We start from the raw sequence: 14699 nt of genomic DNA on the forward strand, positions 1-14699 counted from the left end.
AAACACTATTTTGTAAAGACACAAACAATCAAGGGAGGATGATCAATCGGGCAAAACGGGATGGTCGACAAAGATAAAATGATTATTTTGATAAGAAAAATACTATTTGATAATTTTCAAAGGATAAATATATATTTTTAGAATTCGGCCAAGAATCAAAATAGGCAAAAACAAATCGCGGACCCAACTAGAAGAGCCGGTGGGAAAAGCCGCCACACCATGGCTCCATATGGGCCCCATCGCTGCAGCCATTCACATTGTCTGGTAAAGGTCACGTGCGACCGTTGATCAGTCCTGTTCATCTTGATCCACCTCGGAAACTCAAAGCTCATAGGGACTCGGCGGATGCAAGGTCACAGGAAGCAGGGAGCACAACACCAGTGGAAGAACCACTTGTTCAAAACATGAAAATACGTCCCTGGGAAACCTTCAAAAATAAATGTATAAATATATTATCGAAATCAATCTCAACTCAATGCATTTGGGAATCAAGAGTTTCAAAAATTAAAGAAAACAATTGCCAGTTAGAAGTAGGAAATTCGGAATCCCAATTTACAACGCACATTAGCTAAATTACAAAATTTTCAGAACCCAGCTGAGCTCATGAGCACCCTCCTGAGATTTCTACACGTTATAAATCAATGGCCACTTTCTGCAAGCAGATTGATTTTTGCTCCTCTGGCTGCCACAAACATAGAATCTTTTTTAGCGGTCAAAAAAAGACTGAATACCACCATTTTGATGATTGAAGGCCTTTATCGCTTTCTGTAAACTCTTCATGTGTCAGACATGGAGACTGCATAGTGGTGACTGCATATTAGAGTCCAAAGATCTTAAAGGTATCATTCATTCATACTTGGCTTCTTCTCGATCAAGGATGCCAAAAATGTGGAGCAAAGTTTGGTTAGTGGTGGAAGAGCATGGGAAGATCCATTGAATATGGTTTCCCAAGGTCTTTCTGAGGGGGCAAATGTGATTTCTGGAACTTGGTCTTGCTTTGGATTTAGGTTAGAGAGATCCCCATAAATTGACGCATACCCGAACATGCCTGCAAACCCCACAAAGGAAGATACAAAATAAAAGCAACCAAAATTAGTAATTGCTACATTCAAGCATTGTGCAAGTAAACAAAATAAGCAAACTGCTTGCAAGGAGAGCTTTATGTCATGTGGGTGGACCAGTCATGTGGAACGTCCCACAGAATCTATAGAACATGATGCTGTCGAGATATGCCATCATGACTCTTACCAGCTTCTTCCAAAGCAATTTGACTTGTTCGAGAACTCTTGCCAATTCTATTGTCCATGTTGTGTGGATCAAAGATGATGTACTCATGATCGCCATTCACATATACCAGCAAAGAAGGTTTTTCTCCATCCATAGCTTTGATTTCATCAAAAGATGGATTAGCAGGTACAAAAGCAAGGCTACCACCCTTTGCCTGGAATCAGCAAATGAGCAATCAGATTGGCATACTGAACTAGAAAACTACTATATATTTGATCCTTTGTGACTGAATTTAATTCCAGTAATTAATAAATCTAGAAGGCAAAGCTATCATGAAACTAGACAAAACACTGAACCAAAGACATTAGAAAAAATGACTCTTCGTCATGAAAGATCATCAAGGTAACACAGAAGCCAAGTGAGGCACAATGATATACAGATAGATCTTCAATAAAGGTTAAATTAATCCTGAAGTGTGGTCTGTAAATGCTCAGACAAGTTTCAAAGCGCAAAGTCTGCCAAATGGAAAATAAGGAGACAAGTACAATAGGCAAACCTGCATCTAAAATAGTCACTAAAGTACAACTAGATATGTAGAGAATCTACCTTCTTCACCATCCAAGTTGCCACAGGAACTGGATCTTCCACATCGAACAATAATATTACTCCATTTTCTTTCTCAATTCCACATTGTGAATTGAGAAGCACTAGTACAGAAAATTGAGATGTATCACGAGAACTGCTTAAGGCTGTAGAAAAATGAAAAACCAATTAGTTCAAAGATCTAAGACCATCAAGTAACCTACTGAGTGTTCAAAGAGAAAAATGCATATGATGTTTTAATTTTCACACAATGTGTGAGTCCTAAGGCAGTAGTCAAAACATGAGCATTTAACAGTAAACAAAATACATACCCTCTGCAACAAGCTTGTATGACCAAGACAATCTTAATTTTGAAGTAGTCAAAACAGCTAACTGTGGTGTTGAACCACCTGTAAGTGACACCAGATACTCTGAATTCCCGATAAATGACAACGACGTGATTGGCTGCAAAGCACATCAAGATCAGAACATTGTCACCCGATTTGGGCTTGCGAATAAAAGCAATACAGGTAAGATGATAATCACCGAATGTGTATCTCCAATTACAGCCACAAGTACATTGCTATCAGGGTCCCATAATGTAACTACAGACTCTGCTGCAATAGCTAGAACAGATCCATCAGCAGAAAAAGCTGCAGCTGTCATAGGTCTACCCCTGTCATCAATTTGTAAAATTAGTCACCAAGTATAATTCATTGATCATTCAAAGGGATAGATAGATAAATGATTTCAATAAGATTGAAAAAAAGATGAACACATACATATAGTTCAAGTATATCACCATTAAATCAATCTAAATGTCCGGGTATTATTGCAAAAGAAACTGAATTATACTGTTTTTCTACAATGATATGTGCATATCAATCATATGTTTTCAACACTGGTTTTCTAGTAACGTAAAGCAAATGATTCAACAAGGCAAACAGCAGTATGGAATACATATGCTGGATAACCCCCTACTAAAGAGCACACAACGCCAATATATGTGAAATATCAACTAGAAACATCATGCCAGTAATGTGGCTCCATTTCATCTGAGAGAAGCCTTGAATTTGATAAAATCACAGATATCATCACAGGTCCAAAAACCATTGTTAACTGAGACCAGGTTTAGAAGTTGCATATAATCCCCAGTGATTGAAAAAGGCGCTCGCCTAGGCGCTCGGGCGAGGCGAGGCGAGGCCCGAGCGCCTCGCTAATGTCCCAGGCAGCGCGCTTCAAACAGGCGCCACCTGGGCGCTTCGGGCGAGCGCCTGGGTAAACCAAGTGACCGAACCAGGATTTTAGGTCTGGTTCGGTCCTGGTTCGGTTGTTAGTTGGTTCAATCGAACCAACTAAACCGATATAACCCTTACCCATCCCTAACCAGCTGCCGCTCCCGATCCCGATCTCGCTGCTCGTCGCTCCTGCTCTCGTTGCCGCTGCTCGCCGCTGTCGCTGCTCGCGCCTCCCGCGAGCCTTCCCGCTGCTCGCGACTCCCGCGAGCTGTCCCGCTGCTCGCACCTCCCGCTCCCTTTCCCTTTCCCGCTACCGCTGCCGCCACTAGCCGCTGCTTCCTCGTTTCTCCGTTAGGCTCAGTATACAGTATAATCTTAATATTAAGTTTATTTGAATTTTGAAATGATTAATTTTCAATACTGTTAATAGATTAATAATATATTATTTTGATTTTAATGTTGTTAATTTTTATTTATTTGAAATTATTGCTAGGTTTTAACATAAATGACTTTGATGTAAAATTTTATTGTTTTGAATTTTGAAACTTTTTGTTAATGTAACATTGTGATTTTGTATCTTAGATTTTCTTAATTTAATAGCATATTTTTATTTAAAATTTAAAATAATTATATTTATTAATTATATTATATATTTTTATATTTTAGCGCCTCGCTTCGCTCGGGCGAGCGCCTAGCGCCTCGGGCATTTTTGAACCTTGACGCCTTTTGACGCTTAGCACTTTTTAAATCACTGATAATCCCTCAACTAGCCATGCCATCAAAGAATTAAAAACCTAAGACAAGTACTACTTAAGAATAGCAGCTATTGTACCAAGATAGCATGACAACATATTTTTCATCAAAAACAAAACAGCATGGCCATCGGTGCTGCACCTTGCTAGTAACATAATAAGTTTGCATATAAAATTGCACATTTTCCAATATTCATAGTAATAGCATCCACTAGTTCCTAGCAAAAGGTGCAGATCCTTTATAAAATAACATTGCCAAGCGAAGGAAGCAGCACTCTTCAATTCCTGCTAGGTTACCCTTCTGCCATCGTTTTATACACAAAATTGGTAGTCTGTACATCTTAGAATCTACACTGATAAGTTACCATGATTTCCATCCCTAGTCAACTGATGCCCAAATCTCGTGAATCTGCAGCAGCAACTCATGACCAAACCCTGTCAATATGCATCACAACTCAACATGACTTTTCAGCCAAGTCAATGTTTAGAATCATGACCACTCATTTGTGATACCAAGCAACATCCTTAACTAACTCTAGGTGTTGAACTTGCTTAATCCATCATATTTTACATAGACCATGGCCACTAGTTTCCTATCAAAATTAACATTAGCAAACTTGTCTTGGTTATTCATATGCAAACTTGAAAATCCACATGGTTATTTTTTACCAAGTATCTCTGGATGTTCATATCATAATGACTGACGAGACTCCGCAGTTTTTCCTTGAATGTAGTTTTTTGGTTTCAGGTAGACGTAATGTGATCATTGCGAGTATCCTCAATTTGTCTATGAGGATTAAATCAGCAAATCAAGCATTCAATATTTTTTTTACTTATTTGAGATTACAAACAGCATCAACCAATAGAATGCTTCCAATAGTTTGATTCAACAGATTGCAGCCTCTAGAAATAATTTCAATTTCATTCAACACTAAAGTTTTGCCATGTGAAAAGGAGAGTTGCAAAGACAAGGCATTTAGTACATGAAAAAAAAATCTGATCAGAATATTAAAAAAAACATGAACAATAAAGATTTATTACTTGTATGAACCAACAGATTGGCATCGCCAACCAGTTTTCTGGTGCAACTGATCATTTAACTTGATGCCCAAATTATGAATCCAAATCTACAAAGTCAAAAAAATTGATATTCAACAAACATAACACAGAAAGAGTAACACAAGGAAGAGTAAATAATATGTATTACCTTAAAATCACCACCAAAAGAAGATGTGACGGCCATGCAATGTCCAGGACGGAATGCAAGAGAAGAAATTTCAGCATCACTGCATAAGAAAGAATAGCAATTACAAAAAAGATATCCATATTTTCAGAACCAAGGATCTTCAACAACCACAAAACAACTTTAGAAACAAATTCCAAATATCCATTTTAAAAAGAGGGATCACAACCGTCAAGCTGGAACCAAGTTGAATAGGAAAAAGAAAAGTGAATCGGACAATTGTCAAATGTTTAGATATCCTAAAAACTAATAGCTTCATAACCTTGTTCATATAAAATATATGTTTCCTCCTTCTATACTTGAAGTGTTTGACTGTTGTTCACAATAGTAGATTCCATAGTAAAATTCAGACTCTGTTTTCTGACAAATTGAAACTACTTCAACTTTAATTGACCATTTTTCCACCCACACATCACGGTATCTCAGTCAATGCACCTTCCGAACATCAGTGATTCAATGTATTAAATATTTCTGAGTAATTATAACACCCCCTTCAACCAAACATTTGTAACCTTGCATAAAAATATGAGATCCACATGTAAGGCATCAAAACAAATAAAAGTATAGAATTCAGAAGGCCGTATCTTTAGATCTAAATGACAAAAGATCAATATAGAGCATCTGGAATTTAAAATTATGGAAAGAAGCATCGTGTAAGAAGCAAAAGAAAATAATAAAAGTATGGAAAAGAACATGTTTTCTGGTCTTTCTTATCATATGTATTAATTCCTGCCACTGGGTCATCTCAAATCACATTACTTTTGCTTCAAGTATTTGTGATACTTAAGCATATCCACCTCACAGGAAGATATCATGTGAATACAGTCTCAATATTGCAATAAGTTTAAGAAGGCAATAATCTTTTCACTACTTTTAGTGATCAGGCGAGTGCTACCACATGCACAATTTTAGGTTGTGCAATGATGTATTTCCACTTTGCACCCTGACTAGTAGTTTGAGATATATAAAATTTAGTAGCATGGAAAATTGAAGATTTAACATTCGACTTTGTTGCAAAGTTATGAAGGATTTACAGAAAAACCTAGAAGGTTTTTCATGTGAATACAGTCTCAATATTGCAATAAGTTTAAGAAGGCAATAATCTTTTCACTATTTTTAGTGATCAGGCGAGTGCTACAACATGCACAATTTTAGGTTGTGCAATGATGTATTTCCACTTTGCACCCTGACTAGTAGTTCGAGATATATAAAATTTAGTAGCATGGAAAATCGAAGATTTAACATTCGACTTTGTTGCAAAGTTATGAAGGATTTACAGAAAAACCTAGAAGGTTTTTCCTTCTTATTGATGACAAGTATATTGCTCATTACATCACACAATAAATCCCAAAAAATATTTTGGATATAACTTGCAACTTGGACAAGAAGCAGCAGCTTGGAACAGAGATATGAGCTCATTTAGACCAACTTGGAAATACGAGATCAAGTAACCATTGTAAAATTAACAGAGGTAAAGATATTGAACTCTGGATGAAGCTATGTAAGTATTTTTACCTGTGAGGCTCATAAATGACAGTTGACAATGAGTACTCTGCAATCCGAGAGCCACGCATCCAAAATTTCAGACTTACAAGTCCACCTAATCCATCTTCAGGAATCTTAACATCAACTGTGCCCATTAGGGAGCCATCAAGGGAAACAGAGACTAGAGCCACATATAGCTGCAACCATCAAAAGTACAAACAATACCATTCCACAAAGCATCAGTAAAAATTTAATATATAATATTATATATATATATATATATATTTTTTTTTTTTTCATATCTACAGGATGGTGACAAAATTAATTATTCTTCTAAATTAGCAACATTCCATGATATAAAGAACTGTGTCAAAATTAACATGCCTACAACTTTCTGCATGAATGAACAGCCAGCAAACAAGTTAGAGTACAAAAAAAGGGGCATACACCAAGAATTGGAGTCGAAGAGGACTTAATTATTACAAACAAGATAATATAGCAAGACATGGTTCACCTTACCGGTCCGTACCAATGTACTGACCGTCGGTATGATATGTACTAACATACCGACACAAGATATGGTAGAGTGTACCAACGGACTGGTATCTATCACCCATATCGATCCCTTGTTAGATTGGTAAATATCGCCCGTACCAAACAATATGTCATCATACGATGAACCTTACAGCAAGATACGTGTATCTAGAATAAGTTTGTTCCTTACCGTGACATCATCCACGGGTTGGAAATTTCTTTTGCACACTTGCACCTAGAAAATATCAGAATGTTCACAATAAATATATTTCTCTAAAAAAACAATAGAACAATAAACAGACAACTTCAGATCATAAAAAGGAGGCAGAGGAAGATTGCTCACCTGTGAAACCTCATGGTTATCAAACAAACTAAAGAACTGTACACAATAATCTTCAGTCAGCACAGCAATTAACCCAGCTGTCTCATCATATGCAACTTGTGTGCACAAGCCTTTATGTCCAACAGGATATGAGAAAGGAAGCTAATGATCATATAAGTATATATTAATTGAAGGTAGCTTATGCAAGGATGTATCACTGTTTAAGTCTGAAATAAGCCCACAGGGGATTAGTGTATTAACCATCTGACAAACCTTGATTCCAGCAATAGACTTTGTGATCTCCATTGTAGGCATTTTTAACAGATGGATGTGATTATCTGCACAAGTTACCTGAAATGACAAATATGAATTAACATCAACTACTCTAGAAAACTCACATATGTATCATACCCATGAAGGAACGACGAAGTACAGTAAAAGAGAAGGAAAAAAGAAGGACAACAAACTCATACATTGTATGTTTAATTCTTGGATAAGGTGTACACAAGAATCCATGTAAGAATGAAAAATGCTGCTTACATACATACATATATATATGCACACACTTAACAAAAAACTAGTGCAATATTTTTACAAATGTCCGGTTGAGTTCCACTGCCAGATACATGCCAATAAAAAAATATCATTATTTTGAAGGTGATAAGTGCAGATAATGTTGTTGCTTCAGATATCTTTTAGCCTCATAAGAATGCAGGATAATGATTGCTTTCTGACACCAATGTCCTAAAACAATTCAATCCAGATTGATATAGAGAGGATTAGGCATTGAACTGCCCCAAAAATATAAGCAAATAAAATTTTGTTAAAATTTCTACTTAAACCCGGATATTAGCTATTTTATAACTAGGAACATACTATTTCAAAAAGAATATTTAAGGAATTTTGGTGATGACTGCATGACTTAGTTGAATTACAACTCTAGCTGGTTTTGCTTTCTCATGAAAGAGAGCCAAGTAATTCTGTCATATCAATGCAACATAGCTAGACTTTGATTTGTATTTTAATATAATGTCACCCAAAAACTATGATGCCTAAAATATATACTAAGCTATAAACAATAACATCAAGAGACCATCAGAGTTTTAGAAAGGAAATGTCTAGATTCCAGGTGAACTTTTAGCTGTCATCTGATATAACATTGAGATGTAAGCAGGACAGTCTTGAAATGGCCAAACCAAAATGCTGATTTGAGATCCATGTCCTTCATGCACAAATTTATTTGACTGAAAAATATAGCCGTCACCTAGCATCCCTCGTACAGGTTCATAACAAGATTACATGTTTTGCAGTCAGGACCAAGCAAGCAACCCATACCAGATTTCTAGAAGCCACTACATAGTTACTGCATCTTCCAAGTGACTTAATCTGAACAATAAACTAAAGAGAACAGCAAGAAACTAAAAAAATTTTCCATCCAGTAAGTGCATCGCATCAGATGAATCATCAATATTCAATTAGATCATACAAGGGGAGATAAAGCAATTTTCTATCAGAAGTCTTACACAAGAAAGAGAAGGATCTGGAGATTCAGTAAAGTATAAAAGTGGTGATCCTAAACGTGGCTTGAATTTTTTCTTTCCAGTGTCGATCTGCCAAACCACAATGACTCCTTCCTTTCCACCTGATACAATCCAATGAAAGCTTACTGATAAGAACAAGGATGCAACACTTAAACTATATGTTATAGAAAAATTTGAAAATCAGGAAGCTTCAAAGAAGTAATGAAGGTCTTTTTTATCCTTTCTATGATCAGATGTATTTTGACTATAGTCAATCAACTGCCAATGAACTAATGCCAACATGATAAGGCATTACATTGTAACATCTAAAAGATCATAATAAGCTCTAATCAATTATGTCATAGTCAAACATGCACTACCTGAGTACAAATAAGCTCCATCAGAAGAGAAGGAAAGAAACTTAATCTCACTAGGGTGCCAATGCCATGTCGAGCAGGAATCAGCATCATCATTGTTCCTCACCCCAGGCTTTTCTTCATCAGTTAAATTCTTTTTCTTATTGGTTGCTTGTGAATCTCCTGAGAATTTTCTTCTCCCAAAACCAATCCACATCAAGATCCTTCCTGTTACATCACCTCCAGCCACCATTCTCAGTTTTGGATGAAATGCTAAAGCAGTCAACTTCTTTGTGTGATGCAGCTTGATCTTTTTTATTTCTTCAATCCTAAAATCATTTGAAGGAATCTTCCAAATGTCAAGTTTTCTTTTGTTCGTTATACCTAAGAATTCCCCATTTTTACTCACAGATAATAACTCTGGTTTTCTGGTCTGCAGAAATCAGATTCAATATCATGTCACAGTCTGCTCTTGAGTCATTAACTAGAATTACAAGTTGTGAGTTCAGCAAATAAATAAAAATAAATCTTTGCTTAATGTTCTAATAGGATTATATGTCACATCAATTTAACAGGAACTGTTTAAACAATCAATCCTAAGAATGACTGCAGAGTGAATACTTTCATGGTCATACCTCAGCCAACAATCCTCTAACACGACGTGACTTTGTTAAATTGTAAATCTGGATCTGCCCACGAAATGCCTTATTTTCATCAGCTGATATGGTTGGATCTTCAACTGATATAAATGCATAATGATTAGATGTCTTCTCACTGCTTCCAATGGGTGTGCATGAAATATTCGGAATGACCTACAAGAAAATGATACCATATTAAAAATTTAACAAAAAAAACCCATGAAGATAACAAAACGATACAAAGAAATAGACCTCAAACATAAAGACATGTTGAAAAAAATAGATAGCCAAGCAAAAAAGATTTCACAATAACAAAAATGGATTATAATCTGTATATCACACAATATAAAACTTCAAACAGATAACAGAAAAACTACAAAAGATACAAGCATGATCATAAGAATTAAAGCGACTTATAGTAATGAGATAACTTGGAAAACTAATGATGAACCTTTTATCCAAAAACCACAAGAAAAAAAGATCCCAATCTATGCCTATCCTAACTAGGAAACCAACCGAAAATACATCTAAAATATTTAATTACAAAAATTAGAAGCATTTTCAATGTTTCACAAGTTCCATTTTGAGTGTAGAACTGTAGTTCCACCAAACTGAAGTTTCATAGAGTGAAAGATCTAGGAAATCTAGATCTAACAAATAACATATAATATTTTTCTGATCCACATATAACATTGATTTTGGACAAATTTTAATTTTCAAGTGAAAAACGGAAACACTAATGCAAGGTCTAGGGATAGTCAATATATACATACAGTCTTATACTTGAAAACAAAGAAACTACTTCTATAACTTCAAACCCAGTCAGTCAGGCCATATGAGAGCAATCTTTATGTGATAACAAAGTCCCAAAGCTTGTCTTCTTAGCAAAGTAGCAAACGTGAAACTAAAATTGTTACTCACCTTGGATAATAGTCAACCAACTGGGTGAATCAGGAACCATGGAAGGTGATTTGAGATGATTGAAGTAGTTATAAAATAGGCTACCGATTTCATGTCTTGGTCAATGTTCTTCAGACAATAGGAAACCCAAATGCAATCCATGCTACATTTTGGTTTAAATTTAGAGGCCATTTTTTTATGACCGACAAGTCCAAGATAACACTTTTCTGATATGGAACGACCAAGTAGTTCTTGCAACAAGCTAAAATCATGACTTAAACCACTATTGTTCGTACATGTCTACCTCAATATCACTTAAACTCTAACTCTCCGTATAAAGAAGGAAAACTTAACAAAAAAATGAAAAGAAAGAAGCAGAGAGGTAATCATTAACTAGTTAGTTAGTCAAATGCAGCAAGCTTGCAGAATAACAAAAATCACAAAGAGGTGGAATGACAATACTTACCATCGAATGGATTGGAAGCTGGACCTTCACCTTCTTTATCAACTCAGGCACAGAGAAATCCCAGTAACAGATGGTCCCATCTATCGATGATGTCCAGCAGTAGCTGATGAACTTACTCGAGGGCGCGGCTACTGGAACAACGACAACTGACGTGACACGGTCAGTGTGACCACCCTCCAATTCCGTAATCTGACACATCAATATTGGATTTTGATCATCAAACTTAAACTCTTCCGACACTCTCTATCTCCCTATCTCGAAATCAAAGTTCGAGGCAGACGAATAACCTTCATGCCGGTAGAGGTGCTGAAGATGGAGACAGTGCAACCAGTGCACACCAGGAGCTTCTTGCCATCATGAGAGAAGACAGGAGGTGACGAAACTAAGCTCTGACCTCCCGGGATCATGGTGCCCGATGTCGTTCCAACCCTAGGGTTTCGATGGCTGCAGAGGTAAAAGCAAATGAAGAACATGAAGATCAGTTCGATCATTAAACCAGATTATAGAGAAATACATGGTATGCATGATGTGCATTGTTGCATCCATAAAGCAGATATATCGACAGTGTGGTTAGTGATGATATTGACAGCCAAATGACGCCAAAGTCCCACAACGCCGAGGCTCTCGCCCGAGCGAAACGAGATGCTCTCGAATATTATAATTAAAAGAATATACAACTAAATAGAAATATGCTAAACATGTTTACGAAGACCTATATTAGAATTAAACTGCTTTGTACACTTGTCATTAATTCTAAAATCTAACATATAATTTCAAAACAATAAATATTAGAGATTTAACAATCTACTGTTAAACAGTAGTTAGAGGGGGAAAAAAACCGTTAACAGTAGCAGAGGGGGAGAAAAAAAAAAGAGAAAAGTGTCACCGATGGTTGACAGTAGGGAAGGAGAAGGCAGCGGTGACGGAGGAAGCTGCGGACGGCAGTTGCGACAGCGGCGGACGGCGACGTCGTGGACGGACGAAGCTTCCGAAGTGTACGTCAGTCGTGGAGGAAGCTGCGGTCCTCTCCCTCGACGGTATAAGGAACTGCCAACGGCGGCGGAAGGAAGCTACGGACGAAGGCTAAGCCGTCGGACCCGTCCGTCGGTGACAGAGGAGGCCTCGGTCCGCTGCGTCTGCGGTGGAGGCAGCGGCAGAAAGCGTCGGCCGCGAGGGGAGGAACGCTCGCTAGGGTTGATCGCTCAATGGTGGCTTTTGTAGGTAAGAAAGTGGTTAGTTGATTCAATCGAATCAACTAGCCAATCGAACCAGACTTAAAAGTCTGATTCGGTTCAACTATTTAAACCGGACGCTCAATGGTGGATCTAGACATCATGAACAGTGCATATAGACTGTAGACAAAATAGAAACCTGTGTCTCTAGCAGTTGCTCTGACAACAGCGGCCGCTCGATGGTGGATGCATTATGGCAGAGAGCATGTATTTCCACAATCAAACAGCAGCTGAAAGAACAGCAAAAAATGTAAACAAAGCCCAACCTCTTCCCACCTTGGCAACTTCTTAAACACTGGTCTGCCTGATTACAAGGATCATGCAGCTGCAGCAACTCTCTAATACCGAGCGTCTCTCTCTTCCCCCCTTGTCAATTTATAGGTTCAACAAGAGTTCATTTCGTTGTTGGCATTGTTTTCCCTTGTGGTATGAACATCCCAGCAAATTTGTGGTATGATCCACCTAATGAAAAGGTAAGGCATCATCTGTCTAAGGGCAGGCATATCTAGCATAAATGATGTTTTTATAGCAGCTCTTATAAACAATGTCACTGAGAATTATTATGGAAAGTAGAAACACTTCCATCTTTGCAGTTAGATTACACTTATTTTTCAAGATTAAATCTTTAATTTCTTCCCTCCTTTTTTTCATTAACTTCCTATCCACGGCCTTGAGCAATCCAGGAAATAAAGATAGGATGTAGGAAACATTGCCATGTAACAACTTATAATTCTTATAAAAGAATCCTTCCATGGCACTAAAACTATTCCCAAAAAAAAACTAGACTCGATTTGGAACATGTCAATTGAACCCAAATCCAAATTCATCAACAGTCTGAAGGGATTCGGGTTTGCCCTTCCTCCTTACATGCCTAGTAGACCCAAAAGTGCTTCAATTTCCATCATAACTACAGATAATACATCTGTTATCTTGAGTACAAACTAGAACATATTGATTCTAATTAGACTTAAACTTGAACCCTCAGTCTTTACTAAAGCTGCCAGGGTTAACAACAAGAATCCTGATAGCATCTAGGGCTCTTCAAACAATGCAAATGATAATACTTTATGCATCTAAAAAAATTGCTACATTATAGTAATCGCACACACCACTAGAGAGAATCGGACAGCATACATGCAGTAACCAGTAATTAGACCTTTCATAAGATGCCTGTCAATTTCCTTCACAGAACTGCCAATTTCAAGTTCAAATAACAACAATCAAAAGACGAACTTCCGGCTATGACGGCCAATTTCCTATACATATTGTATAGGTTGGACAAATAGGTGCCTCTAGGAAACTGTGATGCTTTCTACTCGCGGAAGATAGAGAAAGTTTCTGTAACGGAATGCTCACTATGGCAAACAGAACCAATTTTCAGTTTGCCAACTTACTGGAGCTAAGGAGATCGCATCCATCTAGAAGATGCATGACCAGAATTACCGATCCCTATCAAGAAACATCATAAATCGATCTCAAGAAAACCTTTTTTAGAACTTATCTTCGACCAAAATCACTATAAGCAATTAAACATCCTAATCGTTCCCACAACGCAAAAAAATTTCATCTTCTGTAGTGGATCGTCTCAACTAGCATAAACGACATATGTCATACACTACTGTTTAAAAGAACAAGAACAAACGTCAAGAACAATAGCGTAACATTATATAACCCAGCATACAACGACACCAAAAAAATCCATTGCAAAGAGAACGAAGGAAAAACAAGAAAGAGGAAGAGGCGTTCTTCGATTTCGAACCTTGCCGAGATCAATTCCACAAGGAGCCGGAAGCAGCGAAAGCGACAGCAAGAGAAAACAACGGAACCCTCATGGTGGTTGGTATTTATAGGGAACCACCCAGGGCATTAACCGGACCGTAGTGGAGCGGCAACGGCTCGACGAAACGAGTCAGTTAATGGGCCGGCCCGAAATAGACCAAACCGGACCGCAATGGACCCATACGAGTCAGTCAATCACCCATGTACGTATATATATATATATATACATATATATATATACATACATATATATATATACATACATATATATATATACATATATATATACATACATATATATATATACATATATATATACATACATATATATATATACATATATATATACATACATATATATATATATACATATATATATACATACATATATATATATACATATATATATACATACATATATATAT

General features: G+C 37.0%; 1 protein-coding gene across 2 annotated transcripts; it reads right to left on the reverse strand.

Annotated features, from left to right (window-relative positions):
- Window positions 1-428: 428 nt before the first annotated feature.
- On the reverse strand, window positions 429-14291 carry LOC103975727 (uncharacterized). Of its 2 annotated transcripts, none has more exons than XM_065095715.1 (17): window positions 14255-14291; window positions 11551-11707; window positions 11264-11452; window positions 9895-10071; window positions 9284-9692; window positions 8907-9025; window positions 7657-7734; window positions 7405-7545; window positions 7252-7296; window positions 6558-6724; window positions 5007-5085; window positions 4841-4926; window positions 2356-2485; window positions 2142-2274; window positions 1834-1976; window positions 1249-1441; window positions 429-1048 (listed from the first exon to the last, which is right to left on the reverse strand). In XM_065095715.1, exons 2-17 carry the CDS (start codon window positions 11668-11670, stop codon window positions 843-845), a joined length of 2415 nt encoding a protein of 804 aa, XP_064951787.1. In that variant the 5' UTR covers window positions 11671-11707; window positions 14255-14291; the 3' UTR covers window positions 429-842. The 2 variants fall into 2 exon arrangements, with proteins under 2 accessions (XP_064951787.1, XP_009389060.2); XM_009390785.3 differs by lacking the exon at window positions 14255-14291 and adding an exon at window positions 12150-12451.
- Between the last annotated feature and the right edge of the window lie 408 nt (window positions 14292-14699).

The sequence above is a fragment of the Musa acuminata genome, chromosome BXJ1-2 (genome assembly GCF_036884655.1).
Source record: "Musa acuminata AAA Group cultivar baxijiao chromosome BXJ1-2, Cavendish_Baxijiao_AAA, whole genome shotgun sequence".
NCBI classification, from domain to species: domain Eukaryota; kingdom Viridiplantae; phylum Streptophyta; class Magnoliopsida; order Zingiberales; family Musaceae; genus Musa; species Musa acuminata.

What these genes read in the sequence shown, in the direction of transcription:
- LOC103975727 (XM_065095715.1), bottom strand. Translation starts at nt 11,670, where the DNA reads ATGATCCCGGGAGGTCAGAGCTTAGTTTCGTCACCTCCTGTCTTCTCT. An exon ending in TTAGAGGATTGTTGGCTGAG is followed by an intron (nt 9,693 to 9,894) that starts GTATGACCATGA and finishes TGATTTCTGCAG; the next exon opens with ACCAGAAAACCAGAGTTATT. An exon ending in CAACTTGGATGGTGAAGAAG is followed by an intron (nt 1,442 to 1,833) that starts GTAGATTCTCTA and finishes TGCTGATTCCAG; the next exon opens with GCAAAGGGTGGTAGCCTTGC.